Source organism: Amaranthus tricolor, chromosome 3 (assembly GCF_026212465.1).
Source record: "Amaranthus tricolor cultivar Red isolate AtriRed21 chromosome 3, ASM2621246v1, whole genome shotgun sequence".
NCBI lineage: Eukaryota > Viridiplantae > Streptophyta > Magnoliopsida > Caryophyllales > Amaranthaceae > Amaranthus > Amaranthus tricolor.
The window spans coordinates 31,666,909-31,685,790 of record NC_080049.1 but is presented as its reverse complement, the minus strand read 5'-3'; the positions used below and the strand labels follow the sequence as shown (position 1 = coordinate 31,685,790).

Sequence of the window (18,882 nt, the reverse complement as noted above, 5' to 3'; positions counted from 1 at the left end):
GTTTTTGACTTCTTTAGTTAATTTGTTTAATTAGTTATAGTATTAATTATTTTTATTGGTTGTTTAAGCTAGTTGTTTACGAAAATAATTAATAAACTTAGGGTAATTTCATATGGTAGCATCGAACTTTCATGAAATGCCAGTAGTAGCACTTTTGTAAGATTTTTCTACATGGTAGCATCCACTTTATGCACATGGTAGCATCTAATTTATGTTTTATCTAACCGCCGTAGCATTTTTCGTTAAATTCTTGTCAATTTTCGTTTATTTTACTATTTTGACGTTTCTACCCTTATTGAGTGTTGGTTGTTATCTTTATAACCTATACCATTTTTATGCTCTCAAATGTTCAATCATCATTTTGACATTTAATTCACCGTTTAATTCATTAACGCTCTCAAATGATGTAATAATTTTTGTTTTCATTCAAATTATTGGCATTTTTAACAAAGGTGCCTTAAGCTATATTACGTAAGCCATAATGTTCACTTAATGTACTTAACTAGGATTATAAAGTTCAAAAGATACATTTCTAGCACTAATACATATGTACTTCATTATGGTAAATTATAAAGACAATAATTTGAATGAAAATAAAATTGTTACAATATTTGAGAGCTCTAATGAATAAAACGGTAAATTAAACATCAAAATAGTAAATTAAACATTTGAGAGCAGAAAAATAGTTTAGGGCAAATTATAAAAACAACAACCAATACTTGATAAGGGCAAAAACGTCAAAACGGTGAGATAAATGAAAATTGACAAGAATTTAACGGAAAATACTACGGCAGTTAGATAAGGCATAAACTGGATGCTACCATGTGGGAAAATATTACAAAAGTGCTACTACTAGCGTTTCATAAAAGTTCGATCTTACCATATGAAATTTCCCATAAAATTAAGTATGCTTGTTTGACTTAACAATTTTTTTGAAATTTGAGAGACCAATAAACGAAAATCAAAATATACACTCCCTTATGCACTTACCGCTTACTTTATACTTTATTTTCAAATACATTATCTTTTTATAAAAAAAAATCTTACATAATTAATAAAAATAATAAAGTACTTCAAAACACAATAAAAATAAAATTAATTTCATTTTTTTAAACGTATTCTATTGCAACTTTCCATTATGTTATTTCTCCTTTACTTCTCTTTGTTCTCTTTAAAAGAAAAGGTAAATGAAAATAAAATTATATTTATTAAAATGTAAAACCAACCAAAAGCATCACAAGTTGAGATGGCCGAGTTGGTCTAAGGCGCCAGATTAAGGTTCTGGTCCGAAAGGGCGTGGGTTCAAATCCCACTCTCAACACATTTTTTGTTTTTTTTTTTTTAAATTGCTATGCAGATTTTGTCTTCTTTCAATACATGTAAGAATTAGGAAAATATACAGCATACTTTTTACAGCAACATAATTTAAAGACATGAGGACTCATTGTTGTCCCTTTCCCTCACAAAAAGAATCAAATTAATATACTTGTATTTAATGAACTTTTCATCACTAAACAAAAATCAAACTTCTGTTTACAAAATTTCCAGATAAAATTACTAGCACATGTAAGTACCAAAACAAGAAGCAAGTGAAGCCTACTGCTATCTTGCAAGTGTTGCACTCAGCTAATGAGCTCTTTGACTGAAAAAACGCCGCTCACTAAACTATTACAATGAAGCTTACGCAGATGAGCGAGTTGATGTACTCTCGATGTATACGTCTTTGGTTCAAAAAAGATCTTCCATATATAAAGATCGAAGATGAGAGCATAAAAAAATTACTTCAACGGAGATGAATAGACAGTGATCCCTGGATTAAACTTAAAAGACTTGTCTAATGTTGATGTTGATTCTTGACGTTCTAATGTAATCCAAAAAACACTGATCGGTTGCAGTTGATAAATGTTTCTCCAAGAGTGAAATTTCAGAGTGTTCCATGTCTGTGAATATCCGGGGAACCCCTGTGATATTTACAGTGAACAATGATTCAGTTGTCGTAGTAAAATGAATGAAAAATTAGTCATACAGCAGTATATATAAGGGAACATATTATTCCATGCTTACCATGAAAGCATTCCCTAGCTTTTCCAGCCATTAGTACAACATCACCACTACGTAGGAACATTGCTAAGGGTTCATCATCTCGAGAGTTCCCACCAAGAAGAAAAATTCCTTTACAGCCCAAACTGAAAAACACAAAATGGTGATTCAACTTGCTGCCATCATGAAGCCTTTTCATAAGAAAAATATAAGCAATAAGGATGTGACATTGGACCTCATGCTTACTATAGGCTTAGTCCAATCTAATTCCATGTCATCGAGATGTCCGCCAAGGGTATCACCTGATAAGTGGAAGATCAAAAAAGAACGTCTTACAAATGATGAGTTGACGAAACAAGTCATGTAAATAACAAGATGGGAAAACATCAAATGTATTTCTTGATACCTGATGCAAAATAGTTTACGATAGCAGCCTCTGGCTTAAACTCATCTCCAGCAGGCAAAGCAGGCAATGCCAACTTTTTAGCCAGTTGACAAAGTGCATCAGGAATTTTGTTATGTGGTAGAGACACGTCATAATTTCGCTGGACAATGAAATTATCCGTTAAACATAACCCTTCGCAAATTTAAACTAAAAAAGATCATCTAATGCGCCATGTCAGCTAAATTGAATGGTATGAATCACCTTTGACCAATCAAACTGCAACCCAAGCGTACTCCACCGCAATTTTCTCAGCAGCACTGAAGCCAAGATTGAATTGCCACCATATCCCTTCAACGAAACATTTACTGTTTTATCACAGAATTTCCATCGTGGCTCGTTTGCATTGCTTAACGGCTCTGATTCTTTTAGTGAATCCTCCTTTTGAACAAGAATTTTTCCTTCTCCCGCTGCAGTAAACAAATCTTGTACAGGACCATAATGAGCATTATGATTAGTCCTGTTGGGGGGCTGGGGAAAGCTCACCAAGCTTTCCTTTATCCATCGACATTGTTGCTCAACACTTAAAGCTCCAGGAATGAAGTAAAAGCCTACAGCAGAAAAGGCAACAAAGTTTCAAGTACTATATCTCAAAATAGGATTTTTAGTCATTGACTAAAACCTTAACCAAGTTGGGTTTTTTCATAAATCATAAGTTCATAACCAATACCAAACCTTTTTTCAAATACAACCACCAAAGAAGAAAACATTCTATATAATACATTGACATTGTTGCTCAACACTCAATGCTCCAAGAGTGAAGTAAAAGCCTACAGCAGAAAAGGCAACAAAGTTTCAAATGCTATATTCCAAAACAGGATTTTTAGTCATTGACTACCTAATCAAGTTGGGTTTTTTCATTAACCATATCCATAACCAATACCAAACATCTTTTAAATACGACCAAAGAACACTTCCAATAAAACCATTACGAGGTGGCCATATTCCTCCTTTTGACCATCCAAATACCACAAAAATTAGAACTTCTATATCCTCTCCTCTATTTCTCCATTTTTATCTTCAAATTAAACCACCTTCATCTTCAACCCATGTCCATCTTCATCTTCAACTTCAATACACCATCATCTTCATCTTCAACCCAAAACCCGATTTCAATATACCTAAACCCAATTTCAAACAATCCTAAAATCCTAAAGCCAAAATTAACAATTTTAAACAATGAACTAATGATTTTAGCACCATTAACTTCAACAATAACAATTTTATACAATTAACTAATGCTAGTACTCCAGTACATTGCAACAACTTCTAAACTTCAGATTTAGCTAACATGCTACTGCTTTACCGCTAATAAATTAAAAAAATCAGCAAGAACTTGCACCATCTTACAAACAAGACACAATTTTTACCTGGGCGATTGTCAACATGAATCACTGGACAATCAAACTCCCCTTTGAGTACATGAACACAATTTGGGGTTTCACCTGTTTGATTATAAGTCTCCAGGATTGACTTGAAATCGACCACCTCGGACAAATCTACAGGTCTAATTTGCTTCCTCCTAGACAAAACAAAATGAAGTGTAAATATTAATTCTTCGAACACTAAAAAATATACGCATAGCTGTTAATAATATATCTTGGGGATGTGTTGATTCCTTGACAAGGTATAGAAGCTAACATGACTAAGGATCACAAATTCATATTTCATAACCCCTAATTTTAAGTGGAATTTTTGGCATTAGATATGAGTTGGTCTCTGTCGCATTGATACTTTTAGCCCAAAGAGGCTCTCGTGTAAGGAGTCTAATAAAGTATATAGCATATCTTGGGATGTATTGATTCCTTGACATGGTATTAGAAGCTAAAGTGACAAAAGATCACAAGTGTAATACTTTTCCACCCTTAATTTCAATAGAAAATTTTCACGATAAATATGAGTAGGGTATCTGTTGCATTCATACTTCTAGCCTTAAAAAAAACTAATGTGAGGGAGACAAATAGAATATATAATATACATCAGAGCTTAAACTATCAAGAACTTTTAGCTTAGTCGGTTCCTTGACAATCTTAGAAAAGATAAATTACCTTTTCGTGTTTTGATCATAATAGAGCTTGTATTTCTTCTCTGCTCTTCTAAATGCAGTTCTGTCAGGATCGTCAGTGATTCCATCGCCGCCGTACATTTAATTCCAAATTGCCTACACTTTTAAGAAAGTTATATCATATATTCAAATCATATAGTTATGAACATAGCATATACTTCCTCCATTCTAAAATACTTAGCTTTATAATTATTAGATGTGCACAGTTCAATATATAAATGATCAAAATAATACATTGAATTGCGTAAAAGTAAAATGCAGCTAGTATAATGGAACAGAGGAAGTATCCGCACATCAGGTTCTGTTATCAAATTATACTTTGGAAATAGCAGGACAATAAAAACCTATTGCATCCCTCTTTTCCAAAGTATGACACTGTTCATATCTAGTTATCTACACAATTAGAATATACTTCTACAAAAAGTGAAGTAGTATGATTTAACATTCAGAAAAAAATTCTTTATTAGCACGCGATGTGGTTCATTTGACATACTAACACAATGATTCATTAACTAATTCAGAAATTATTGATCTTTGATATGATATCAACAAGATAATCATATTCATCTGTACTGCTAATTAACTAATAAAACCCCAACGTTTTCCTTTTTTCAATTTTCCTGAAGCATGTCATGAAATAATTCATTTAGTTCTTGCTCAAAATCCTCAAAATTCAAACAAATTTACTAACTGAAAACGAAAATCATCAACCTAATTTGATGATAGCTATGGTTATGATCAAAAACCCTGAATTGGGGAAAAATTAAAACCCTAACCAGAAAAAATCACTTGTCGTCCCCCAATTTAGCTAACAATTACTCTTTAAAATGCCTTGATAACCAACCCAAAAACCATGTAGTAGTCGAATCATCAAAATCAAGAATTAAACAAGTAAAAAACATGGTAACTGACCTTGGGAGTAGCAAATTGAGCGAGAGATATGTAACCACGGTGAGGGTGCGTGCAGAAAACTGTTTTCTGCACTCCAAAATCGAATCTAAAAACTACGAGTGCATTGTCTATGTTAAAATTAATTGTGACTTGTGAGTTTTCAATGAGTTTTCAATGGTTTAATATGTTAATTTAGAATATAAAAAAAATACTATTAGATACATGAGTTCGTATTTTTAGAGTAGTGGAAATAATTAATAACATGAGATCCATAAAGCTAATGTGTGGGGGGTAAAAAATGAAAAGCAGTTATTGTGTATATTGTGTGATCAAGGTGTGTTATAAGTTATATCAGATTATTAAATTAATTTTACAATATGGATTAGAATTTGACATTTAAGGAATGATTATAATCGGAAGACAAGGGTAGTAGAAATGTGAATGTTTCAATTGATGAGTAAGCATAACCCGAGTTATAAAATTCGAAACGAAGATATATGAAAGGATTTAGGACTCGTAAATATTTAGGAAAATATAAAGAGAAGATGGTTTGGGAATATGTAAAAATGAGGCATTTTTGACTATAATCCTATTAAACATGTTAGTCGAAAAGTCCCACTGCTTTTCTTACTGCACATTTAAATAGTCGGAATTTTCCCGACTAAATTGTCAACTATCATTATATTAGTCAAAATTTTCGTGAAATACAAAATGGGAAAGGGAGAAAAATTTCACACCCTTCATTTCCTACTATTTTCGTACTAATCTCTGACCAAATTAAATTGGACATTTTTCTGTGAAATGCTTGAAAATAAGTAATTTTTGATAAGTAATGTAGTTATTTCAAGCTAAGTGTTTTCTTTATTTAAACCATTATATAAAAACTTTTTGATTAAATCTTTAATAAACAATTTTTGTTAAAACAAGTCCACCTAATTTAGTTCAAATTTCTATCATTATTACAAGAAGTCTAGTATAATCTTGGTCCAAATTAGAATCAATTTGCTCTTAATTCTTTAGAGATTAATTTTTCGAATTCCTTTTTAATTCGATTTAAATTTAAATTGTTGAACAACTTTAGTTATGAAATCATCATCAACCACTTCAAACAAACACACTAAGAATCACTATATGAAATTTAAGTATGTACTTTTATGTACTACCTCTAATAAGAATTAATTGTTACATTTACATTTAAAATTGTTTTACTTTTTATTTTCTACGTGTAAAAAAAATGTATTGAAATCAAAAGTGCAATTGTAATTATTAAATTTTAATTTTTAATTACGTGTAAACAAAAGACATTCAAAAACGTCAAACATAAACGATACGAAATACTACATATGAATGTAACAACGACGTTGTGACGGAAACGCAATCGATTAATGTCCCTCGAGAGCCGCTCAAAGCAATAATGCTCAAATTGCATTGTTTGGCATCTCATACCGTCACCAATGACCTTCACCCATTACTCATTAACATTCAATTAGGTGATTACCCGTGCTAAAGCATGAAACATAATTTAGAAATTATTATGCACGAATAATATAATCGTTGCAAACAAATTAAATAAAAGTTAAGAAAGAAAACTATGAATAACAATGAAAATTAAATAATAAATAACAATATACACATCATTAGAACATAATTGTTGATTACTCGTGCCAAGCATAAGCTATTTAATAATCATTATATGTTAAATATATGTATGTAATAATAGTTGATTATCCGTGATACAAAAATTTATTTTATCAAAAATTGAATAGACTATAAATACTCCAACATATGTAATGGAGTAGATACACAAGGTGTATGTTTATTTTGCTTTGTAAATCAAACAACTTATACAAAGAAAATAAAGAGTACTTGTAAGATAAGAAAAATATATTATTGAAGAACCCAAAACACAAAACTTCTCTCTCCTTTCAACGTTCGAATATAAAATCAATTTCTTCTCAATTTTCAACTTATCTTTTAAATAAAATTTCTCCTTAAGATACCTTAAACTCTTGTACCATATTTAGTTTTTAACAATTCTAATTCTTCAAATTCAACTATACTTATAATGTACTCCATTCATTTACCCAGTTTAGTTTTTAACATTATTCATAACACTCATAATTTAAATCATTTTTCAAATATATAAATTAAATCATAGTCAATTGTGATCTTAATTGATTCATTATAATGCAATTTATTAATATCAACTTTTTATAATTTTTAATTACGTACAATAAGATGCGTTAGGAAATCGACTAATATATTTGAAAATGTGCACAAACTATGTGAGACAAAGATAGTAAATTCATCATATCATATCATACAATATACTAAAGAAAGATCCCTTGATTTTAAATGACGCTTTTTCAATCACTGAGTACTTGACAAAATAAAATTAGCTTAAATTGTTGATATATTTTAATGAATTTCCACATAGTAATATTTATAATAGTTATAAGTAAATATTCTAATAAAAAGTAATTATATTAAAATTATAAGTAATCACTTTAACGTTATAAGTAATCATTTTAAGACAACAAATGTATATTGGGCCAACCCAATAGAGATGGTCTCACCGTGAGACCGTCTTATTTAAGAATTAGTATTTCATTTTTAATCTATTTTTTTAACTTTGCAACATTTTTATTTTAGATAGTATATACGTGATTTTTTTTAATTCTTATCTATATATTTTCTCTTACTTTTAATCTTATCCACATAATTTAATTAATATCATCAAAATTATAATACTTATATAAATTATTAGTGTGGTAACATGTTGGGGACAAGAGGGAATGATATCTTTGAAAATCCTAATCCTAAGAAAATTTGTAAGAGAACATACCTAAACAATCTTCATTTGGTTCATATGGACATACATAAAACCGCCCACACACATTAAAATAATGTATCAATATAAATAAATAAAAACAAACAAAAAAGAAAAATACAAATTGGATGGATAAGGTGAAGTCCATCTAAAAAAGACAACAAATTATGGCCAATGAAAAAAACAAATAGTTACATCTTCCATATAGTGGTGTAGGAGCCTTCCAAGTAATCTCTCCAATCACATTTCAACAAGAGATAGACTTAAAAATAAATACTCAACTTTATTTATTTATTTTATTTTAGTTTATTTTGCTTTATTTTTTATGTTTTCATTTGTTTTTATTTTGTTAGGATTGTCATTTTAACGTTATTATATATAGTTGTATTTTTGTTGGTGATTTTACATTAACTCTTATATAAATAAAAGAGATTATTTGACAAATGGTAATTAATTGTCTCGTTCATAACTTAATTGACCACTTAATAGGATTGACTTTTTTATTTGCTATTAAACTATTTGTATAAAAAAAACATTTGAGAAATTAATTACTTCTTGATTTTTAGTTATTTATTAAAGAGAAAGTAGCATAAAAAGACAAATAACAACGGAAAAGTTATGTGTAGTAATTTTTTTAGTTTCTCTTAAAAGTAACCTTTTCTGTTAATCTCAATTTGCAACACTTTTTATTTTTGTTTATCCTTAGCATTTTGCACCCTTTCTTTTTCTAACAATAATCTCACTCTATCTTTTAATCTCATCCCCAAATTTATGTGCTCTCTCAATTTTAACCATTTATTTCTATTATTCACTTTTTTATCTTATTCTCCGATACAATTTCATTTTCTGTAAACTCATTTATCAACACTATTTTTTTTAGAATTTTGAAAAGACCAACAAACTAAAAATGCTTAAAAAGCATTTGTCAAAAATACTTATTTATATTCACAATTTTATTTTTCTTTAAATCACATTCTTATATTTTCTTCATGATTTTTTTGTTTTTTAATTACTCTTTCTTAATTTGCATAAATATTAAGAAAGTGATTAGGAACACTTAAATATTAAAGAAAAATAAGACATTTATGATAACTTTACAAAAAATATAATTAACCAAAAGAAAATGAGTCATTAAAAAATAAATATATACAAAAATCCAAAATAAAAGAAAAATAAAGACATTTAAAATGACTTTACCAAAATAAAAAAAAATTACTAAAATTACTTAAAAGCATAATATATACTATAATAACAATGCAAAATTGAGAGAGACAACCTTATTCTTTTGTAGCAAAATCAAAGTACTCCTACCAGGGAAAATACATAAAAAGCTCAATTTTGCTTTATAAATTTGATCATAGACTATTTCTCAATCAATCTCTTGTTGATTATTTGCATTTCCATTCACATATTAAACTTTGTCTACGTGTTCAACTCTCTCACCACTTTCACTCAAAAAAAAATCAAACTATAATACCCACAAAAAAAGATTAACAAAATCTTCCAATCTCCAATTCTCCATATCATTTCTCTCTTACCTTCCCAATTCCCATATTCCTCAATCTCCACCTAAATGGGCCCATTAGTTCTAACCCAATTAGCCACCGGGCTAAGTGTCTTAGCCGGGGCGGCTATAGTTAGGTCGGTAATGGACCAGAAGCCCATGGCTGGCCCTTTCCCTAGGTGTCCAACTTGCAACGGTTCGGGTCGGGTATCCTGCTTTTGTTCACGGTGGTCTGATGGTGATTCCGGTTGTCGGTCGTGTGCCGGGTCGGGTCGGATGGCTTGCTCTAGTTGTGGTGGATCCGGTACGGGTCGCCCTCTTCCGGTTCGGGTCACAGCTCGTCCTCCTCCTACTAATAATAGTAATGGCCGCTCCTTTTAATTAGACTTACTCCATTTTGTTGCTACAAATTTGGAATTAATTTTCCCAGTTTGTAATTTATATATAATAATTAATAATATAAGTACATATTTAGCTCCATGATATATATAGTCTTTCCTTAAATTTGTAATATATGTTGCTCATACTTAAAGAGAGAATTAAGAATGGAATTTTATAGATTTGTTAGTTTGTTAATCTAATTAGGATGAAATTAATTAATTATAAATGTCAATTCATAGCTTAATTTTAACCACTAATGTAAAGAAAATCAGGTTTTGTACTGATTCGTAAAAAATCTTAAATTCGATTATCACCTAATTTTTTTTTCATCAATTTTCAATTAAAAAATGTATTAAAATGATGAAAATAATAAGGTTAAAGATGTTACATGTTCATTTATAACAAATGATGAATATAGAGTATAGACCCATCCATATTCATATGTCATATAGTACCTTTTGTTTAATTGTAACCAATTAGACATTTTGGATGCTTGTTTAGGAGGAAAATGCTGTTTGGCAGAGTATCAAATATAATTAAAAGTGTATTTGGATTTGAATTCTTAATTGGATTTGTCAATTGTGTTAAAGTACTTTTTTTATTTGTTAGCATTGTTATTGAAATTAAACTCGTAATTGATTATATTTATATTGTGTGCTAATCTAATATAAATAATAGCGTGGAATGTTAATCGACATATTTTGACATGTTGCAAATGCATGTTAATGTTCTCTCTATTCCTTTGCATTAACTACATTACGTCTAAAAGATTTTCAATCATAATAGAAATAAATAAAGTATGCTGTAAGGCGTTTGGTATGTGGAAATTGTGATTATGAGATGAGAATGAGAATTTAATTCTGAAATTCATAAAAACTCATATTTGGTAAGTGGGTTTGGGATTCGAATTAAGTGATTGGAAATTGAATTATATGCTATAAATTTCTAAAGATTTAATATCTAGGAGGACAAGTATTCGAAGATGGGAATTGGAATTTAGTAAGCTTTTCTTATTTCTAACAAGAGTAAAATTATAAATTTATATTTTATTTTCAATACATATTCACAATTTCATACCAAATAAGGGATTTGAAGTATTTATATAAATTCTCAATGAACAATCTCAATCTCAATTCCACTTTCTTTTTCCTAAATTCTGTTTTCATATACCAAAAATCCTCTATTTTTTTTTTGAAATTTCGATGTTGATGTGCGAATTAAAAAAAAGTAGTACATTTAAAATTGAATTGTTTCTCTAGATCATAGTTTAAGGGAACTTTTGGAAAGTTGAAGAAACTTCTAAAGAAATTGTTGGGTAGAGCTCCTTCTTTTGGACTTGAGATTTTGAGTCTCGACCCTTACTCCTCTATTATGTCATTATGTGTGTTGTGTTTAAACATGTTTTACTTAATCAACTCTTGTCGAAATGAGTAGTATGAATAGCTCGTGAATTTTGATCTTGAGGACCTATTCTTGCTTATGGTTGACTTAATTCAAGTGTTCAAACTTGGAGACTTGGAGTGCTTTGAATCTTAAAACTTCTAATCCTTATATAACCACAATCTTACTTACTAGTATCACTCGTATAAGTCACTAGGTCGATTTTAGTTTAGGTGTTATGAGTCGATTCACATTGATTCTTGTGTTCATGTTGACTTTACATAATTTTGAATTCATTTTAAAGTCGGGTTTAGTTACAAGATCGGATCATCAAACTTATTTTAAACAGCTCAAGTATGTGTTTTATATACAATATTCAAAAATGATAAACGTAATGAAATTTTTAATAGTATGATGCATGGAAAATATCTTGTAAAGATTGTTCTTTCTCACGGTTCATAATTTTTTCTTTTGCAAAATTTATTATTTTCCCTTAACTATTTTAAAGAGTGATATTAAATGATAATGAAATTCGTAAGAAAAACATATTTGTGAGATGACATGCTAATTTTCATAGAAGTTTAGACAAAATTTTTTGTGATTATTAATTATGAATCATTATTAAAAATGCTATAGATATGTTTTTTTTTAAGATAAGGAAGAGTTTAAATAATAAAATATATTTAAACTAGCATGAAGATCAACATAATAGATTGTTTATTGAATCTAGCCTCTAAGGTAGGGTGAATTCAATTAGACTACCCAGAAAGGGATTTTTGTATGCTTAAAATTGAGTGTCTAATGTCTTACGTCTATTAACAATTTGGCTTCAGCCAATATTGATCGTAGTTGAGGCTGCTGACAACACAAACTTCCAATAAAAAACTAGATTCATTATAATAACAAGAAAAAAAATTGCTTATTGATTAATATTATAATTGTGTATTGAATAAGCTAATAATATAAAATTACTGCAAAGTTTGCCAAAGAATCAATTTGTTTGGTTGATTGGCAATTAGTTATTTTTTTATTAGCATTTAATTGACTTTTAGTTTTTAATTTTTTAGTTGATCAAATATAATACAAAATGTTTGTTAAATGATAATTAATCTAGCCAAAAAGCTAAATTTTAAGTTAAAAAAAATAGTGAAAAATAGTTTATTAGGATTACAATGTATTACCAATCCTAGACAAGGTTATTAGGATTACAATCCTATTTGGAATCCTCCTGGGTAGGATCAAATCATTAGGAACATCCGATTATACAAATAAAGTAAAATTTTTTATCCCAATTTATGATTGCTCAATTTTCAAAAGTTTAAAATGAAAAATATAAAAGTTTTCTAACACTATAAACAAGTGAAATAGTGTGCAATAAAAAATAATTATAACATAAAAAAAATTCCTTAAAATGAATAATATAAAAACATTAAAAAGCAATACAATGAAAAAAAAATTAAATATTTAGTTTTAAATTCCATATTAATCAAAGTATTTTAATTTATTAATAGCAGTTATGAAACATATTCAAACATGTGTATAAGGGAAAAAAATAATTATAATTAAGAATAAGTTTATTGAATCTAATCGTTAGTTTATATGATTGTCATTTATGTTTTGATCCTACCACTCAAAATATTATTCTTTATGATCGTAATTTGATCTATCTTTATTCATATTCATCATGTGTCAATTTAGTTGTATGTAACACCTCGAGATTTTTATCACGTCATTATTTAATATTTTAATAACTTTTGGAGATTTTATAATTATATTAAATTATTTTTGAATTAGTTTTAATAAATTTCTTTCATATTCAATTTTTTTTATGTTAACATATATTTATATTAAAAATATAGTTACAACTTCTAAAATAAAGAGGTTTGAATCAAAATTATAATTTTATTAAAATATGTGTGAGCATACGAAGGTGAGTTCTTAGTTGGGCCTCGCAAGAAGATGAATCTAGAGAAATAAATAAATAAGTAAGTAAAAAAATAAAATATATAGGATGGGTTAGGATTTAAGTGAGTATTACTCCTTGTTCCATTCAAAAACATCATGCCTCCTCCTCCTGTCTTCTCTCTTATCTCTTCTCTCCCCTCTCCCTCACTGCTGAGCCACGAAACCACCAACAAGTAGCCCAGCTGCGGCAGCAACCGGTCTCCCACAACACCACTGGTCTTCCCTCTCTCCTCCTTGTGATGCAGCTGCTTCTTTCCCCTCCAAACAGCCACCGCAGCAGTAGCTTAGGGTGTTGCATTTGTTGCGCGTGCCGCCAGCCACAGTGGCCAGTTTTGGAGTCCTCTCTCCAATCGATTTGGTCTCGTGCCACCACTACCACAACCTTAACTTACCTCTTTCCCCTTTTTGCTAGTTTTAATTTTGTAAGCCATCTTCTCTTCTTCCATTTGATTCTTCTTGTTTTCAATTAAAAGTTTTATAAAGTTTATGAGTGTGATGTTGATTTTTGTGTTATTTTCATTGAATTTTTTGTGGGTAAGAGTTTGATTGATGAATTAAACATATTTATGATTTAGGATTTGAAGTGTGATTAGAAATTATGGGTTGTGTGTTGATTGTGTATTAGTTTGGTTTAATCTTATCATGGGTAACAGAAATAGTGTTATCTTTGAACATAAAATAATTAGAGTTTGATTTAGAAATGAGATTACTAGTTGTGTATGTGTTGTATGCTACTTTGGTGGTGTGGTGATTAATTGAATAACCTGATAAGTTGTTTTAAGACTTGGTTGATTATGGTTGTGATAATTAGTAATCATTTTAATTGTAGTTGACTATAGTTATGGTTTAGGTTGTTAATTGGGAGTAATAGTTGCTAATTGTTGTGACTTGATTGTTGTGAATTGCAAGTACTCTTAGTAGGTCGTCATTGAAGTTATACATGTATAATTTTAGTAAAGCCAAGAGCATAATGTCAACTTATCGTCGAGGGTTGCCAAATTTACTCGTCATGTTGTTTTGATTATAGTTCTCTCTAGCTTGGAGAATGTAACAAATGATTATCGAGATTTGATAACTCTAAGATTTGCCTTATCGTTATATTAGTGTTATATTAAAAGTTGTAAGACTTAGTTGTGATTAGTTATTTTTAGTAACGCAAACCAATATACTCAATATTAGTTGATGAAAAGGAACAATTCACATATAATTTTACTTTTAAATTGATGAAAAGACTTATGTTGTGTTGAGTTAATGATTTTGACTTGTATTGAATGAGTTGTGTACGTGCTAGAGTAATCGAAAAACTCATGTTGAATAGGAGATAGTGGTTAATTTGGTATTTAGTTGGTATGACAAAGTAGTTGAGGGGATTTATTAGTTTTATTCCTAACTTGTTTAGGTTTTCAGTTCATAAGAGGAAAGTAGAACCTTAGTTGGGTGAATTTTGTAACTTTTGGTCGTGCAGTGACGCTTACAGGTACGTATACGCAGTAATTAACCCTTATATACAATTTTCCTTTAAGAGATCATTGTTTATTGTTTATTGTGATAATATGCATTGTATCGAAACTATGAGGTACTAGTGAATACACTTTATATGAAGAGCTATTGACTATGAAATCCTTGCGCTTAGAATAGTTTAGAGATGAGAGTGTTAGTAGAAGGCAAGGAGCACCTCCTTATTTATTTAAGAATTGGATTATGCCTTACTTGGAGTTAGAATGACTTCTTTTATAGGTGAACTTCATATTTTGTTTGAGTGACTCAGTAGGTTCTGGCGTTCTGCTATCTCAGGGCACTCATTAATAGTCAAAAGCGGGAGTTATTCCCATTTGATAAAGTATTAGATTATAATTAGTTGGCGTAACTCAACTAGATTATGTCCGATTGATTTAATAGTCCCCTAGGTGAGATCCGACAGGATCACCGTATGGGGGGTATGAGCATACTTTTGTCATTGGGCGCCGGGTGGCCGATACCGCCCCTTGACCGAGGTGTTACCATGCGGGCCTTGTAAACCCCAATATGGTGGCCTCTTCACTGGATTAGTACCCCAATGTGTTAGTTTTTCCCGAATGTAGGATCCGAGAGGGTCAGCTGGAGAGGGTATGAGCTCGTACTTTGCCATGGGCGCCGGGTGGCCGATAACGCCCTTGTCCGTGTCACTATGCCATGAAGTAAAGAAAAGATCCACTGATAGGAAGTTATTCAATGATAGAAAGTTTATTCATTGATCAAAAGTTATTTAATGATAGAAGGTTCATTCATTGATAGAAAGCTTACACATTGATAGAACGTTTACTCATTGATAGGAAATTTATTTAATGATAGAGTAGTTTATGCTATGAGAAGTGCACCTAAGTTAAGTTACCTCAAGGGAGTTACCAGTCCCAAAGATTAACTATGATCACACTTACTTTAAGATAGACAAGTCCTATAAGGTCATGTGTTAGGTAGTCTCTTAATGCCTTAGTTGAGTTGATACTACGCGTGTTTTACAAGAGTTTATGTTTTGAGAAGAGGAGTGTGAAGACTTGTATTCTACCCAAGAACACATGGTTCCGGTTGGAAAGGACGTAATGAGATTAAGAAGTATAGGTGAACAATAAACGGTTACTATCTGTGCTTGTGTCTTATGAAATCATCTTATGTTGTTGTATAACATAATGTTACCTATGAGTTGGCCTTATTATATTTGATGCTAGTTACTGACGTGTACGTGTTTGTGTTTACGTTTAATTACTATGATTGTTCTGCTATGACACATTAGCCTTAGGTCTGATGTCGAGCAGCAGGAGGATCATACACAGGCGTGGCAGGTATTGGAGCTTCTTTCACATTGCATTGCATTGGGGGAGAGTGATGAGGGCGAAGCATAACCCGTGTCATACCGTTATCTTTCGATTTTGTAGCTCTTGTTTATCTTTTGTAAACTTTGGTTGTATACATTTTGTTATGAGGCCTTGTGTACTCCTTTGTATCTTTGTCTTTCTGCTGCGTAGTTTAGAACTTTGTATGGTTTTTAAAGAGTTAAGTCATTTTAAAACGCAAGCGTTGACATTAGAACAGCGATCCATGCTTGGCATGTTGATTTGAGAAGCCGGCGATGAATCATTCCGCCGTGGCGTGAGATTTTAAAGGCAATGATGTCTTAGATTAGTTTAATGTTTTTATTGTGCTAATTGCTCTACCACATGTTCGAGTTTTAGTAGAGATGCTGCCGAAATTTCCACTCACCTTTTTAAAGTTAATATTTAACGTTTATCTAAATTATTTTCCTTTTTTTTAATGTAACACCCGAATTTCCTCCCGTCCTTCACGATTTTGATTTCGTTTAAGGGGTTGAAAATTCAGGGGTGTTACATTGTAATCTCAGCTTTTTAACACTACACAAGTGGTAATTTTGATTGCTATTTTTACTTTTTACTAAACGATAAAATAATATACGAGGAGCCGAAATTTAAAAATAAGCATTTAAAAAAAAAGAATTTAAATGTTATTATCAATTTAGTTGAGTTATTCAATTCAATTTATCACAGTGTAACAAAAAATCATCCTAAATTAGAATTCGTGAATGATTAAAGTGAGCGATATACTTGTGAGAGAACGGATCTCGATGAGACAATCTCAATAATATATATTAAATGAGCTATTTAACCTATGTATAAGACGTGTATTTTGGTGAGACAGTATCATACAACAATTTGTATTAAGTGACATTATGTTTAGGCTTTCTTCACTATAGCCCATCATCTTTTTGGGCCTACTCACCAGTGGCATTACACTAAATCTTGCGTATGTTGGCTATATCGTATAATTGAGTAAAACAACTTTTCCTTATTTGGGCTCTGAAGCCCAACTCATTTGCACCCTTCTTCGTAGTCACCTAAATTTTAAGAGCAACTCTTATGTGACACAATGAAATAAATTTATATAAAGAGCTTAATAAATATTTTAATATTCATATTATTAATTTGATATTTGAAATAATGTGCATAATATTAAAAATTTAAAATAGAGTATTTTAAGTTTGAAAGTAAATATTTTAGTTTATTTGATTGAACTATTTAACCGTTTTTAGATATGTTTCACGATAAAACCATCTAAAAACGAATTTATGGAATATATTTCTTTTGAACTACCCGATCGGCCCTAATTAGGGGTGTTCAAAATGGATACTGAATAGATCCAAAAATTCGAATTTTCGGATAGTGAAAACCATGTTACGATTTCCATCCGATTAAATCAGATATTCGAAATCTGAATATCTGTTTTACTCCAAATCGCATGTCTGATATCTGGTTTACTCTGGATTGCATGCCAACTTTTCGTTCTTTCTTTAATCAAAATTAATTTTTGTAGTTTGAAATATAAATCATTTTTGCAATATAGTTAGATGTTTAAAAGCCAAAATAAATTAACAATTGATAAGTTATCTAAAATTAGTTGGAGTTGAGAATTGAAAATAATAGCATGTTCAAAAAGCTAATTTGAGTTTTCTATCAAAAATAAATAAAAAAATAATTGAAAAATTGGATATTTAAATATTCGATTCCTCTATAATTTGACACCAAATTCTATATCCGATTCAAAAATCGAATATGCAATTAAAAATACCATTTTTAAAAATCAAATCACATAATTTAGATAATATTATTATGCAAAGCCATAGGCCATAGCCCTAATCACTAAATCTTTCCACTAACATTATGAAAAATGCTAAATTATCAAAAAGAAATCAAATAAGCTACTAAATCAAGTAGTAATCATTTTACTAAAGGGGTATTTTGGAAATATTAAGGTAGAAATTAAATTTGCAATGTAATTATATTAATCGACCAAACTAACACTTACATTTATTATTTGAGTATGTATATATTTAGTTATCAAAAAGGATATTGTCAAGAGAATTATCTTTTAAACTTCACCATTTGAGTATCTTGTTTGATGGTTGGATTGTATGACAAATTTGTCACGGAGCCTACACACATAAGCCTATGTGATAACATAGTTTGAGCACAAACAAGTTCATATTGATTTTAATTATGTAATTAATTGTCATTTTGTGTAGAAAGATATGAATTTTTGCGTAAGTTTATTTTTTGTATTTTAATAAGTGATGTTATAATGAAGTGTGAAAAAACATAAATAAAAACAGTAAAAAAAATTAACATACGTAAATTTATATGATTCACTAACAATAATGTTAGTAATGTCACATGGCATAAAGGGAAAACATATTTATCTTTTAGAGCGTCTACTTGTAAAGTAGAACGTTTTGGGTTCGACCTCTAATGGGCGCAGGTATCAATTGGAAGGTTTCTTGACTGCGCTGATCTCTCTTTACTTTCTCCTTAGGGGAATGGGTATGATTTGTCCGCATT

General features: G+C 30.0%; 2 protein-coding genes, 1 long non-coding RNA gene and 1 other non-coding gene across 6 annotated transcripts; 3 read left to right on the top strand and 1 right to left on the bottom strand.

Annotated features, from left to right (window-relative positions):
• Positions 1-1,240: 1,240 nt before the first annotated feature.
• Positions 1,241-1,321, top strand: TRNAL-AAG (transfer RNA leucine (anticodon AAG)). Its single transcript has one exon. It is a non-coding gene; the product is annotated as a tRNA-Leu (tRNA).
• A 151-nt stretch (positions 1,322-1,472) lies between these two features.
• On the bottom strand, positions 1,473-5,646 carry LOC130808841 (alpha-ketoglutarate-dependent dioxygenase alkB). Of its 2 annotated transcripts, none has more exons than XM_057674358.1 (8): positions 5,460-5,646; positions 4,531-4,648; positions 3,853-4,004; positions 2,687-3,033; positions 2,447-2,585; positions 2,276-2,342; positions 2,065-2,186; positions 1,473-1,961 (listed from the first exon to the last, which is right to left on the bottom strand). In XM_057674358.1, exons 2-8 carry the CDS (start codon positions 4,626-4,628, stop codon positions 1,822-1,824), a joined length of 1,065 nt encoding a protein of 354 aa, XP_057530341.1. In that variant the 5' UTR covers positions 4,629-4,648; positions 5,460-5,646; the 3' UTR covers positions 1,473-1,821. The 2 variants fall into 2 exon arrangements, with proteins under 2 accessions (XP_057530341.1, XP_057530340.1); XM_057674357.1 differs by having other exon boundaries at positions 4,531-4,643; positions 5,460-5,645.
• Positions 5,647-9,709: 4,063 nt separating this feature from the next.
• On the top strand, positions 9,710-10,348 carry LOC130808927 (uncharacterized). Its single transcript, XM_057674489.1, has one exon. It carries the CDS (start codon positions 9,842-9,844, stop codon positions 10,151-10,153), a length of 312 nt encoding a protein of 103 aa, XP_057530472.1. The 5' UTR covers positions 9,710-9,841; the 3' UTR covers positions 10,154-10,348.
• Positions 10,349-13,587: 3,239 nt separating this feature from the next.
• LOC130808928 (uncharacterized) lies at positions 13,588-16,478 on the top strand. 2 transcript variants are annotated; one of them, XR_009040753.1, is made up of 3 exons: positions 13,588-13,920; positions 14,898-14,975; positions 16,269-16,478. It is a non-coding gene; the product is annotated as an uncharacterized LOC130808928 (long non-coding RNA). The 2 variants fall into 2 exon arrangements; XR_009040752.1 differs by lacking the exon at positions 14,898-14,975.
• The last annotated feature ends 2,404 nt before the right edge of the window (positions 16,479-18,882 follow it).

Excerpts from the sequence above, each read along its gene's own strand:
- LOC130808841 (XM_057674358.1), bottom strand. The coding sequence starts at position 4,628 with ATGTACGGCGGCGATGGAATCACTGACGATCCTGACAGAACTGCATTT. Across the intron at positions 3,034-3,852 it reads TCATGTTGACAATCGCCCAG|GCTTTTACTTCATTCCTGGA; the intron begins GTAAAAATTGTG and ends TTTCTGCTGTAG. Across the intron at positions 2,187-2,275 it reads AAGCCTATAGTAAGCATGAG|TTTGGGCTGTAAAGGAATTT; the intron begins GTCCAATGTCAC and ends TGTGTTTTTCAG.
- LOC130808927 (XM_057674489.1), top strand. The coding sequence starts at position 9,842 with ATGGGCCCATTAGTTCTAACCCAATTAGCCACCGGGCTAAGTGTCTTA.